Below are 13,669 nucleotides of genomic sequence, written 5' to 3'. Positions count from 1 at the left end.
TTTAAGGATACAGCTCCATATGTCTACATACACTCAACATGAAGGAGGAAATTTGAATCTTTGGTACTTACGGCCATCAGGTGAAGAGCGGTAGCTCAAGAGATCTAGTAAACCTGCCCCTCTTAATCTTTTGTCACCTTTATGTTCCTTGACACAATCACAGAATCCAAGAAAAGCCGTTTTTTGCAAATCTGCACTAGTGCCATGTAAACAGACTTCTTTGAGTAGATTGGTATATATGTATCCCACAGGCCAAAGCCAGCAGGATAAGTTTCCCTTGTAGATCTTTTTCTGTAGAAGGAAATGTGAAATTTCTATCATGTACCAACTCAGGGACACCAAGATTACATTTCTAAAGGAAGAAAGGAACTACATATATCCAGGAACATGGCTGAACAGTGGTAGATAGACATTTAAACAACCAAATACATTTTATGCATCAGGCAGATAAATGCACTGCACTTTTTACAGTGCACCTCTCAGCTGAGTTCTATACATGCTTACTCAGATAACCCTATCGTGTTCAATGGGGCTTATTCCCAAGTAAGTATTACAAGTGGCTTCCTCTGTTGAACATATCAGACATTGCTGGTGTTTTGGGCTACAGATTTCAGGTTTATTCGACTAGAACAGCTGGTTGCTTAGTCAGTTGCCCAACCGGGAATACTGGCGCCAACATAATCTTCACAGACAAACAGTAAAGAAAATAAATGCTTTGCTTCTATTCCATTTAGGGTTTTCAACACATTCCCTCCCTGCATCTAAATTAGCTTGGGTGTTACCTGCTTCTGAAGAGGCAGAGAGCTTGAAATAAAATCTCTCACTAAGTCCATTAAAACTCTCAGGCAGGACATGTTTAATTTGGCAGTCTCTCCAAGGACCATCAGGCCCAACACTGATTCCAACCTAGATGTTTCGGGATTGGAAAGAAAAACATTGGTCCAAATTAGAAGAATAAATTGATATTTTTCCCCAACGGGAAAACTATATTGGCATTAGGATCAAGTGTTTTCAGTGTTTACTCCCAACTACTTTTTATTCATAAATGCTAACTTCTTTCGGAGAGGTACCAATAACATGAACATATAGAGAGTATGTTTTTATGTGGCATAGCTTCTGCTAAATCGGGTCTCGGATACCTGCATTAAATGTAAAGACTTAGACTGCCAGACCAAGGGTTCTTTTCCATAGAGGCCACTCCACTACATCAGAGCTTGCAAAGAGCCAGTGTGGTATAATGCTGTGAGTGTTGGACTAGGACCACTCAGCTATGGAGCTCACTGGGAAAACTTGGGCCAGTCACTATCTCTTAGCCTAGGTTAAATGTAAAGGACCCCTGGATGGTTAAGTCCAGTCAAAGGCAACTATGGGGTTGCAGCACTCATCTCGCTTTCAGGCCGAGGGAGCCAGTGTTTGTCCACAGACAGCTTTCCAGGTCATGTGGCCAGCATGACTTAACGATTTTTGGTGCAACGGGACACCGTGATGGAAGCCAGAGAGCACAGAAACACAGTTTACTTTCCCGCCGCAGTAGTACCTATTTATCTACTTGTACTGGTGTGCTTTCGAACTACTAGGTTGGCAGGACATGGGTCGCGCTGTGGTCTAAACCACTGAGCCTCTTGAGCTAGCCGATCAGAAGATCAGCGGTTCGAATCCCCGCAACACAGTGAGCTCCCATTGCTCTGCCCCAGCTCCAGCCTATACTACCTTACATGGGGAAACAAGTATGTCACCTTCAGCTCCTTGGATAACAGGTGGAATATGAATGAATGAATGAATGAATGAATGAATGAATGAATGAAGAGCAATATTACAAAACTTATTAGGAAGAGTAGGGCAAAACATTTTTTTAAAAACTGTAGGAGGTGGATGCTTGAATAATGGAGTGAGTGAGTTCATAGCCTCCAAAAAGAAAAAAAGTGGGACTGGGACAAGTAATTCAAAATGGTGTATGGATAGCCCTTGCTCCTATATCCCCGCTGTTGAAACTTAGGCACACCAAAGGTTATGAAATCTGGCATTTGGAGTTGTTGGTGCTTGTTGGGGGCAAGAAGTGATATTTATCAGCTACTCGAGTTAGCAGTTTGAGCACTGGTAAAAAGTAATTCACCCACAATCAGACAGCAATGCAAGGTGAGGTTGTTTGGGTGGAGTAGTGATAGAGTAGTGCTCCAATGAGAAAAAGGCAGCATCTAGAAAAAGATCTCAATTTCAGTGTATCATTTAATTTCATGTGGCATTTTAGTTGGTCCTTTCCCTCCAAAGATAGGATTATATAGAAGTGCTTCTGTGCTCTAAAATGTTGGTAACAACATCTCACCAAGCCACTTAGATGGGGTAAGTTTCCACTGAAATGAATATATATATATATATATATATATATATATATATATAGACAGAAAATTAACACTGTGAGGGATAAACCAGTTATGTCACAACAGAAGGATTTTGGTTCATTCATATCATGGTACAAATGTAATGCCTGCCATATTGGAATATTCTATCTTAAACTTTATTGGATATCATCATGTTTTGCAAAACTGTACTGACAAAAGATATACCCCATCACAAGCACTTGTAGGCTTTTGCTGCATGCAGGTAGTTTAGTAGGGCTAAACTGCCTTATTATCAAGCCAGAGTCTGGCTGGTTCTTCTTAGAAATAAAATGGTGGACTGTATTAATCTCTGGTCTGATCCAACTCTCAATAATCTTGTTTATTTTTCACTTCTGTCTATTTGCTCTGTTTTACTTACTGTGTGCCTAATGCTATTTTTTAATTAGTGTGATTTGGCAGTCATATAGACACTAGAGCCAATGGAAAACATTAGGTTAAATATCTATGAACCCTAATACTATGAATGTGATGACAGAGGAGTTATCTAGCTAATTAGATGGGAAGTAAAGTGAGGATGTGCCATAATTAAATGAATAATTGTATAATCAAAAGTTAGTGCTCACTGAGAAGAACACAGGAGAAGGTGACCAGTAGGACATTGGTGGGATCAATGCTATTACATTTAATTCCGCCTGTCCATTAGGGAGAAACTACACACCAAGCTAATAAATTCACAAAACATCAGCAAAGATTCACTTAATAGGAAGACTATTCACATAATACATATTTTGGTCATTTGGTAATAAGGTCAGAGTTTGTGGGGAGAGCTATTATAAGGAATGAGGGAAAGGGAAAATCAGCACATTTGCTGATTATGATTTTAAAATGCAATATAAGAAAAGCAGATTGCATAATCCCAAGCTATGTTCTAGATGCTATAGTTTGGTTTTATATCTGTTTCTGTATTGATAACATTATAAAGTATGGTTTATAACCTGATGCCTTGGTGCCAGAACCCTTTGGAGCTAACCAGGGGCTCTTGGCTGCCCTGTGTGGTGAGCCATCAGAAGTGTGAGGTGGAACACCTTTCAAGTTGGTGAAGAGTTCTGGTGCCATGGAGTGGCCCAGAAGATTCAGGCTGCCCACTAGCCTCTCCTAGACAAGGGCTGAGACTTTGCCTGAACCATAACAGTCTTCCAGCCTCAGCTTAGTTTCAGTGTGTTCCCTTTCTGACTGCTGACACTCAGCAACAGAGTACTCTTCAGCCAACTGTGCTGCGGAGGGGAGGCTCAGCTGGCTTTTATAGGCTGCCAGCTGACCAGACACGGCCTGCAGACAATGCCCAGCCAGCCTGCAGGGCACTGCTCAACCAGCGGGGCCTCTGATTGGCCCAGTTTAAGCTGGCATTGGGTGGGGAATCCCCACACCTTGATTCTGCCAGGCCCTAGCTGCTGGGGATGGTGGACAGGGGTGAGGTCCGCAACCACCACCCACCCGAGAAGGAGTGAGCAGCCATTCGTTTCATGTATAAGAACCCCACCCACCAGTTCAATCCCCAGTAATGTAAAGGTAAGGGGACCCCTGACCATTAGGTCCAGTCGTGGCCGACTCTGGGGTTGCGGCGCTCATCTCGCTTTATTGGCCAAGGGAGCCCGGCGTACAGCTTCCGGGTCATGTGGCCAGCATGACTAAGCCGCTTCTGGCGAACCAGAGCAGCGCACTGAAACGCCGTTTACCTTCCCGCTGGAGTGGTACCTATTTATCTACTTGCACTTTGACGTGCTTTCAAACTGCTAGGTTGGCAGGAGCAGGGACCGAGCAACGGGAGCTCACCCCATCGCGGGGATTCGAACCACCAACTTTCTGATCGGCAAGTCCTCTGTGGTTTAACCCACAGCGCCACCCGCGCCCCTTAGTCCCAGGTACTGTCAGTTAAAAGATCACAGGCAGCAGTGCTTGGAAGCTTTGGAAAGCTGCCAAGAGTCGAGTACAATATTAGAGGCTGGAGTTGCCAATGGTCTTATTAAGGACAGGGGCCAAAGAAGTTGCCCTGGTTCCATGTCTCTGTACTCATGGCAGCTGCTTGGTTTTGCTTATATAGTGGTACCTCGGGTTAAGTACTTAATTTGTTCCGGAGGTCCGTTCTTAACCTGAAACTGTTCTTAACCTGAAGCACCACTTTAGCTAATGGGGCCTCCTGCTGCCGCCGCACCGCCAGAGCATGATTTCTGTTCTTATCCTGAAGCAAAGTTCTTAACCTGAAGCACTATTTCTGGGTTAGCGGAGTCTGTAACCTGAAGCGTATGTAACCTGAAGTGTATGTAACCTGAGGTACCACTGCATAAGTCTTAGACTATATAATTTGCTCTTAAGGCAGTTCCTGGCAAATTTTATGTGACCAGTGGGCTGCAGGATATGAAAATTATGATTTGTCAAAGTTATGTAACAACATTTAAATAACTAAGTACAACATTTACTAAAATTAATTGGCCTGGATCAATTTTTCATGCCTTTGATTTTTTTGGAAACTTTTGGCCTTTGCAAACTTTAAAAGCTGCAGATTTTTTAAATAAAAAAGTCAAGTGAGTACTTATAAAAACTGCAGGTGGCAAGAACATTCTAAATGAGGCCTGGAAACACAGTGTAAAACTAAAGCAGCTCAGCAATACAGACAACCTCCCTCCCATTGACTGCAATGTGAAGTAGAAAAATAAAATAAAGACTGGATCCTTCCAAGCTGGGGGCCATTTGGGCCTTTCACAGACATAACTACTGTGGAAAGCGGGGCACCAATAGTTCTCTACTACAGTGATTCACCCACAATTTTTCTCACTGACCACTTGAAAATCCCTGAGGGTCTTGGCTCACCACTTAATGTTTTTCTGCCCGCTGCAGCAATTGTAATGCACTGTGCTAGATGCATTATGCTTTTTAATTATATCTTTTACTGCTTCTTTTATTTCTTATATATCATAGTTTATTGTATTACAATATGAATTTCATAAAATTCAAACTGTCATGTACAATGTAAGAAATAAAAGAAGCAATATAAATACAATTAAGAATCAATATAAATATTTAATGCGCTGGATGTGCCTTCTCCTGTCTTCAACCACAAATCCACAGACACGCAACAGACCCCATGAATGAAGCTTGTACCACTGTTTGGGAACCCCTGGACAAAAAAAACAACAACTAAGATTTATTTAATCAGGTGACAGGCTATATATATGAGAATTTTCTTCAGATATCCATATTTTGAACATTAAACTCATATCTTAATGGATAATGAAAGCTACGGCCAATCCAAATCATTTAAGTCTTGTAACCAACAATGGTCTGTGGTATTTATAAAACAGAATTCTTTCTAACATACATTTTTTTAGTTTCAAATTAAAAAAACCCCCGAGATACAGCAATATAGTTCTACAGAAATGTCATCAAAACGTCAACAGAGCATAGCAATAACGCATGACTTTAATAAAATTATACAAAATACTGTGCATTAGCTAAGTTAATGATTCTTAAGCAAACAGCAGATAAGTTGTCTGCTCCAGCAAAATGGCATTAAAGCTATGTTCAAGGGGATGTCTTGGGTTTCACAAAATCATGACATTATGGCGAATAAAGCTGATCTTTAAATATCCAATTTGCACGTTAATTCTAGGGACAGCTGCCTTCAAAAATCTCGTCAGCCCAAAGAAAATGCAGATGATATTCTTTATTGCTATGACGTTATCTGCAACCCTAAAATGGCCTCTTTCTAAATGACTTTCAGTTCCATTTTGCTAGTTTACCCCAAGGCTACCTCTGTGATATATGAATAAAAATGATTCATCAATGTCAACAACCTTATGTCAAACTATTGGTTCTTTGGCAACATTTTCTCTTCATTCAGACTTAGTTATATGGCTGAGAATCCAGGGGAAAAAATGTCCTTTCAGAAATAGTAACCAGATCTCATTAGCTCACATATAGACTTAAGAAAGGAATGTTTTAGAAATAACAGAACTCTGACTGTGTGAAGAAATGAAAAATGATTCCAGGAGGGCTTGCTGACAACAATGGATATATGATACAGCTTTAGCCAATGTCCTGGAAAATGTAACAAGTGACACAAAAATGTTGTATCATATTCCCCTGAAAAGCTCTTAGAGCCAGCTGAAAAACACTCATCAAATTCTAAGAGAGAATTAGATGCATTCATTTAATGTAGTTTAACATAAGAACACAGCTTGCTGAAATTGGCAATACGGTATGAGCCAAGACTACTAGGTTAAAATTGTGCATCACTCAAACTTGAATTGAATAAGGGTGTTTACACTGGAAGTATAACGATCATTTCCCTATTTCCCTTATTATTTCAGTCAAGGGATAAAAGCAGTGTTTCACATTTGCGTTTCTCACTTGAGGAGGGTAAATACATTCTATTTTAGATATGCAGCTAGCTTTGATTATTGAGGGGAGAGTACTGGCTTCTTTAAAAATGGATAGGACAATCTCTCAATTCAAACAAACAAACAAACAAACACCCTATCTGACTTGCATATACGTCTCTTCTCTTTCTCACAGTTTCTTCTGCCCCCAGTGCTATTTTTATTTTTAAACAGAGGTGCCGGAACTCACCACGAGCGCCTCCCTTGTCCGCTTATAATGGCAACGGCACCCAACTGGGAGGTGCTGGAACTGAGTTCCATAGCTGTCAAGCGTCCCTTATTTGGAGGGACAATCCCTTATTCCTGCGCCATGTCCCGCTGCTGTCCCTTATTGATGGATGTCCCTTAAATGTCCCTTAAATGATGTCCCTTAAATTTCAAAGGAAGCAGCTCCTCTCCCTCCCTCCCTGCCGGCCAGGGAGGAGGGAGGCTCCAACTGTGTTGCTCGGCTGCGTTGCTCACCCAATAAGGAGTCTAAGAACGACTGGGGGGTGGAGCTTGCATGCCTTGTGCCGATCAAATCGGCAGCGTTGCCTGGGGACTCGCCTTTGCTTAGCGCTTCCCAGTGGAGAGGTGACGGTGGTTTTCCTTGCTGCATCCCTTTTGCTGGGTTGCGGCGCTATGAAAACCACCACTTGAGGCTTCGTTTGGCTGCTGGTTGACTAAACTCCCTTATTTTGGCTGCTGATCCCTTATTTTTGAGGCTGCTGCACCCTTATTTTCAAATCTGTAAGTTGACAGCTATGCTGAGTTCTGGTGAGCTGAAAAAAAGGAAAAAAGCCAAGCCCGGCCCACTTCTGCCAGATTTGCATTTGTGTGTGTTTTTCTGTCTTGCATTAATTTACCAATCCAACAAGAACTCCTGTATTTTAGCTTGCCACATCAGAACTGAATTTAATGACATAACTTATAGGACCCACGTCATATTCTGAACCATAACACTTTCTTCCAAGTTTCAGCCTCAGACAAATGACAACAACAGATACAGGTCTGGTCTGTGTATCACAGAAAGGGCTTAACCGTGACCCCGTGTTTGGACAACACACTAAGCCAAACCTCGGCTCCTCTGCCAAAAGAACCAGGGTGGAGCACAGCAGCTACAATCTCCTCCTGGGGAGCCAGCACATTTGTGGTAAAGCATAGTTTGGCTTAGTGTTACATGTGCACATAGCCATATACACTGGAACTTTGGTTTTCGAGCATCTCGGAAGCCGAACGATTCGGAACCCAAACACTGAAAACCCGGAAGTGAATGCTTTCATTTTTGAACGCGCCTCGGAAGTCCAACAGCTTCTGAGGCGTGTTTTTCCATTTTCTCAATAGATTTTGCAGACTGCCCATTGATCCTCGGTTTTCAAAAGTTTCAGAAATCGAGCAGTCTTCCGGAACGGATTACGTTCAAAAACCAAGGTTCCACTGTAGTAGTTTACTGTTTAGTAATAAATGATGGGTGGCATTCAACTGAGTTTTACTCAACTACCAAAGACAACATATTTGGAAATGACATTATGTTCAATGGTGTATTAGCTGTACATAACTGTTGAACTATTTTGGAAAAGGGATCTGCACAAGTATAGCTTCATCAAGCACTATGTCATCTGATTGGGCAAAGGGGCATTCCATAATATTAAAATTTTTAAATAATTTATGCAGAGCGCTTAAGGAAAAATGGAAATACATTCTATTAAACCTTCATCAGTTCTGTCTGGAGCAGACTCTCCACTTTCTTTGCCCATTCATTGTCCTATTCAAGTATCAAAAGCGATGCTCTTTGAAAAGTTAAATCAAAACCAGAAGTATGGTTTGATTTAGTGAACCTCACATTAAAAGCGAGTTTTAGCACTGTCTTCACTAAAAAGCAGATTTAAGTTGGGCTTCACAGGCAGAAAAGAAGAAAAAAGGGTACCGCAGCTCAAACACCGTCCCTAAGGGTTTGGCACTTACTGAAAGGCAGCAAAGCAAAACAAAAAAAGAAAAGAAAAAACAGAAGAGGCATGCAGTGAAATGGTTATATTTTTGAAGCTCATTTCATTTCGCGTATTTAGCAAAAAAAAGAAAAAAAATCTGCTCTATTATGCTGCTGCCTACAGTTAAGCTCACTGCCCCAGATAAGAAGAGTTTCTATTAATAATCTAATAACCCCTAGGATATCCTTAGGCACGAGATCCTGAAAACATCCATTCGTGGTTAGACCCCTTGATTTCAGAACACTACATGAATATTATCATTTTCAGAATCATCATCTTAAGACTGCAGATTAACAGATCAAGGTCCATCATTTTCATTTCAGCAAAATACCAGTGATATAACATTGAACTGATAAGGCAGCAGATCAGGATGAATGAGAGTATATTCTTACAGATTCCAAATTAACATAAATAAAAACTCTCTGAATTGTTTGCTGTATATAAAATATGTCTCATATGTAGCTCAATAGATAAATAAATAAATATATGAATATAGCACCACCAGTATTCACTGTGCTTTACAAAGCAAAAATCAAACAAAAAGACTGTAAGGCGAGAGCTTACAGTCTAATAAGACATGATATGGGGGAAGCATGAGAACTACCTTATTATCTTGAAGCTGTGTTTACTAAGAATGCTCACTATTGTTATGGATTCCTAGGTGTTAGTGTCATAAGACCCTATAGAGCAGGTGGCCCAGAAGCAACAGATGGTTTAGCAGGTGGTCAAGCAGAGGTAGGCTGTCTGTACCAGAGCAACAAGTTGCTCTGTGAGAATTGGCAGCTTTATAGGAACAGATGGGACCTTATCGGTTTCTTGCGTGACTTTATCCCTGCTGGGCTGATAGCTGTAGTTCTGACCTCTGACCACCTAGACGGTGATGCTGCATTGCAATGAAATTGGGCCAGCAGCTCCCCCTGCCAAGACACTGACATAGTGACTAAGGCCTCTGGGCTTCCTTCCAGAGTCTCTGCTCCAAGTCAACAGTGCCTTAAATATACACTGGTAACGTATCACTACATAAATTTCATACATTACTCCAAGTTACACACGGCAGTTTCAGGAATAGTCTCTCCATGATAGCGATGAGCTACCAGAGTTTAAGTCAGAATATTCTGCATATTCGGAACAACTGGAATGACAGCACAAGATTTCACATCTCACTTCTACCCTTGCTCCATGATACTTTGTGACTATTCACCTTGACGAACAGCGTAAATTACACTGGTGTTGTATCAACACTAAGCAAATGTATTGGCACAAATGTTTAGGGCAGGCATGGCCAAACTTGGCCCTCCAGCTGTTTGGGGACTACAACTCCCATCATCCCTAGCTAACAGGGCCAGTGGTCAGGGATGATGGGAACTGTAGTCCCAAAACAGCTGGAGGGCCAAGTCTGGCCATCACTGGTTTAAGATATGAGTATCACAGAAACTGAAAGCGAGGAAGCAAGTCGGCCTTTCCTAAAAGATGAACTGGCCAGCTCTGCCCTTTCTTTCAGGTGATATCACAGAATCATAGAGTTGGAAGGTCCATCTAGTCCAACCCCCTGTAATGAGGGAATACACAAGGGATTGAAACTGCAACCTTGGTGTTATCAGCACCACACTCTAGCCAACTGAGCTTTCCAGGTGCAATGCTACAGATTAAGCAGATTTATAGGATTTGAGATTAGAGAGAGTCAAACAGCTGAGGTGTCTCCAACAGGCCTGCTCACCTCATTCTACACTTTCCTTACACTGGACTTGAAACCAAGTATAGAAAAAATTGTTGCCACTTTGAAGAGTTCTTCTGGTGGCTCTAACCATGTGAAAATGTGCTTGGACTTGAGCTGCACATTTCTGTGTCAGTGCAGATGAAACCATAAGACTCCACATTAAAGCTACAATCACTGTGGAGGAAGCTTTAAAATGAAAACAACACAATGGCATTGTTTGCATGTGACTTTAAACCATGGTTTAAATTAAACAATGACTAAAAGTGAAAGGGCAACATGTCGGTGCATGCTACTCAAAGGGTGCTCCTTCCTCCAGGGTGCTGTGGAGGAAACAAACCAGAGACTAGCTTTCCTTGTAGGTGAACCAATGCCCATTGTTTGTTGATGGAGAAACAAACCACAAGAACTGGTTTCCACATAACCGTAAGTCAGGCTCTGTTGTCCAACCCAATCCCCACCCCAAAGCACTGAAAGATCAAGGAAGCTGCTCATTCACATCAAACCATAATTTAATCAAAGCTTTAGAACTGGGCCAATGAGTGGTTGCCTTAATTTCTTCCATGGTCAACTCCAGATTCCAGTGATCAACAATCAGCTTATAACCCAGGCTTGGCATTATTTCATTTGCTAAACATAACAATGCCAAACTTTGCTTGTTTTTTCACCATTATTCTAGTCACCCTTAGGATTACACAAGCTGAACCTCTGCAAATCTCAAGAAGATCCTGATCTGATCTTCAGGCCAAATTTGTAGTACAGTGGTACCTCGGGTTACATACGCTTCAGGTTACATACGCTTCAGGTTACAGACTCCGCTAACCCAGAAATAGTACCTCGGGTTAAGAACGTTGCTTCAGGATGAGAACAGAAATCGTGCTCTGGCGGCGTGGCGGCAGCAGTAGGCCCCATTAGCTAAAGTGGTGCTTCAGGTTAAGAACAGTTTCAGGTTAAGAACGGACCTCCGGAACGAATTAAGTACTTAACCCGGGGTACCACTGTACTAACATGGCTATCATTAGCGGTAATCTAAATGCATCTATGTTGTCTCTATCCAAGAACTTTCTTCCTGGCAAAAATTACTTAAAATTAAGCATACTGTAGAACAGCAATGAGTACAATCCGCAGTTGAAACCTGTTGAAACTTCAATTAGCATAAGCTATCAAGAAGACAGCTCCAATGTAAAATTAATTATAGGCATTCAAAATTAGAATGTATTGCACTTTGCATATAAAGAGCACCCAAAATTTAAGCCAAGTACCTGTCCCAAAAGGATGGCACACTTCATTGCAGCTGTTTAGTAGTTATATGAAAATTACTCTGTCTTGAATTGCTGAAATGAAGTTTCTATCCGTAACAGGCATAATTTAATCAAAGTAAACTGATATGTGCTCCTTGCCAAAAAGGTAAGAACAATTATTGATAATGTGAAGCGATACAAAGTACATGAATTGCTTCTCCTTCTGGTACAAAAAATATAAATCTCATTGACAGGCAACTTTGGGGTGATTAACATTTAGACATAAAGGTTATTTAACATTTAAGCACAAAGGTTATTTCCATAAAGATTATATCAAGTTATGAGGTTGTCCTTACCAGTCTTCCTGATGAAGCTCTTCCTTATAGAATAGGACATGCTTGAGTACTTCATCTATATTAGAGCAGCTGTTTTGTACACAAACCCAAACAAGAAGACTGTGCCAAAGAAATGGCTTAATTTTGAACTGCTTTTGTTCAGGATTTAATTCAACTGATCCGCCAGTACCCATGGGTGACTAAAAAAAAAAAAAGTTAAATCCGTTAATAAGACCTTGTGAATACAAAGTTAATTGGCAATTTTCTGCATAGACTTGCATCTCAATTTTTTCCATCATAATATTTGACTTTATCAGCTTTACATTTTCATGCAGAGTACATGTCATTTTGCTCTCACAATGTGTTGTTTTTTTTTAAAGGGGAAGACATTTTGGGACACAGTCAAGAGAAGACTGCTAACAAGTGGCTTTGTTGTACAGATCCTTGCAAGATCTTTGTCCTACGATACTGTACCATGTTAAACAGATGCATGGTGTAACCTAGGCAATATTTGCAATATTGCATGGGCTATTGGAGCACAACTCTCCCTGTACTTCATTTCTTTCCCTAAATATATTGTACCCCAAGCAACTAGGTAAAGGTAAAGGGAGCCATGACCATTAGGTCCAGTTGTGACCTACTCTGGGGTTGCGGTGCTCATCTTGCTTTACTGGCCGAGGGAGCCGGCGTACAGCTTCCGGGTCATGTGGCCAGCATGACTAAGCCACTTCTGGCAAACCAGAGCAGCACACGGAAACGCCGTTTACCCTCCCACCGGAACGGTACCTATTTATTTACTTGCACTTTGACGTGCTTTCAAACTGCTAGGTTGGCAGGAGCAGGGACCGAGCAACGGGAGCTCACCCCGTTGCGGGGATTCGAACTGCTGACCTTCTGATCGGCAAGTCCTAGGCTCTGTGGTTTAACCCACAGCGCCACCCCAAGCAACTACTTAGGCTATATATGAGGGTTCGAGATATGCCAAGTGTATGTCTTACAGTTCCAACATCACATATTCACTTATCTTACATTAAGGGTACAATTCCCTCCAGTTCCTTTTACAAATAATGTAAGACAAATTCTGAGCTGCAAGCATTTCAAACCAAGCAGCACAATCAGACAGTATTGATTTTGCTGTAAGCCACTTCAATTATTATTTCAACAGAAAAGTGCAACACAAATAATGAATGAAATGAAACTAATATAAAAGACCTGCAATCACACACACACACACACAGTGGCAGACCTTCCCCCTTATGTGGTCCAGCCTTGCTCCCTACATTTTTCATGTGTTTGCTGAATACTGGCGGTGTATATATATATAACACTCTTTATGATGCTGCTCCAGAAGCACTGCTGAATATGAATGGGAAGAACAGACTCTGGCTTCACTTCATCATGACCACAGTCAACATATGGAAAAGCTGTGATTGAAAATGATGCCAGAATTCTTAATTTGGCTCATTAACTCTAAGTAAGTTCTTGCCTCAAGTAGGGAGACAAGAAGAAGATAGAGCCTTTGTCATAACAATGATGTCTACTAGGCAACAAGGTGTGTCTGAATCACTGGAGAAAATAAATTAAGGGGAAAACAGGGCCTTTGAATTTCTACAAAGGCTTCCTCCTTGTCCTATGAA

At 41.3% G+C, this 13,669-nt stretch overlaps 1 protein-coding gene across 5 annotated transcripts in view; it reads right to left on the bottom strand.

The window, feature by feature from the left end:
• The window catches only part of TMEM232 (transmembrane protein 232), a 147,468-nt gene that overhangs the window by 92,690 nt on the left and 41,109 nt on the right, over window positions 1-13,669 (bottom strand). For all 5 annotated transcript variants that reach the window (XM_083464500.1, XM_083464504.1, XM_083464503.1 and 2 more), the window contains 3 exons: window positions 12,054-12,232; window positions 783-906; window positions 72-291 (listed from right to left, as the gene is read on the bottom strand). In XM_083464500.1, the coding sequence (XP_083320626.1) occupies window positions 72-291; window positions 783-906; window positions 12,054-12,232 (523 nt within the window). The remainder of the gene's footprint in view (window positions 1-71; window positions 292-782; window positions 907-12,053; window positions 12,233-13,669) is intronic.

Source organism: Podarcis liolepis, assembly GCF_965112155.1.
Source record: "Podarcis liolepis genome assembly, chromosome: 11".
Lineage (NCBI taxonomy): Eukaryota > Metazoa > Chordata > Lepidosauria > Squamata > Lacertidae > Podarcis > Podarcis liolepis.
The sequence above is the reverse complement of the archived record's forward strand: the minus strand, read 5'-3'. Positions and strand labels throughout refer to the sequence as shown.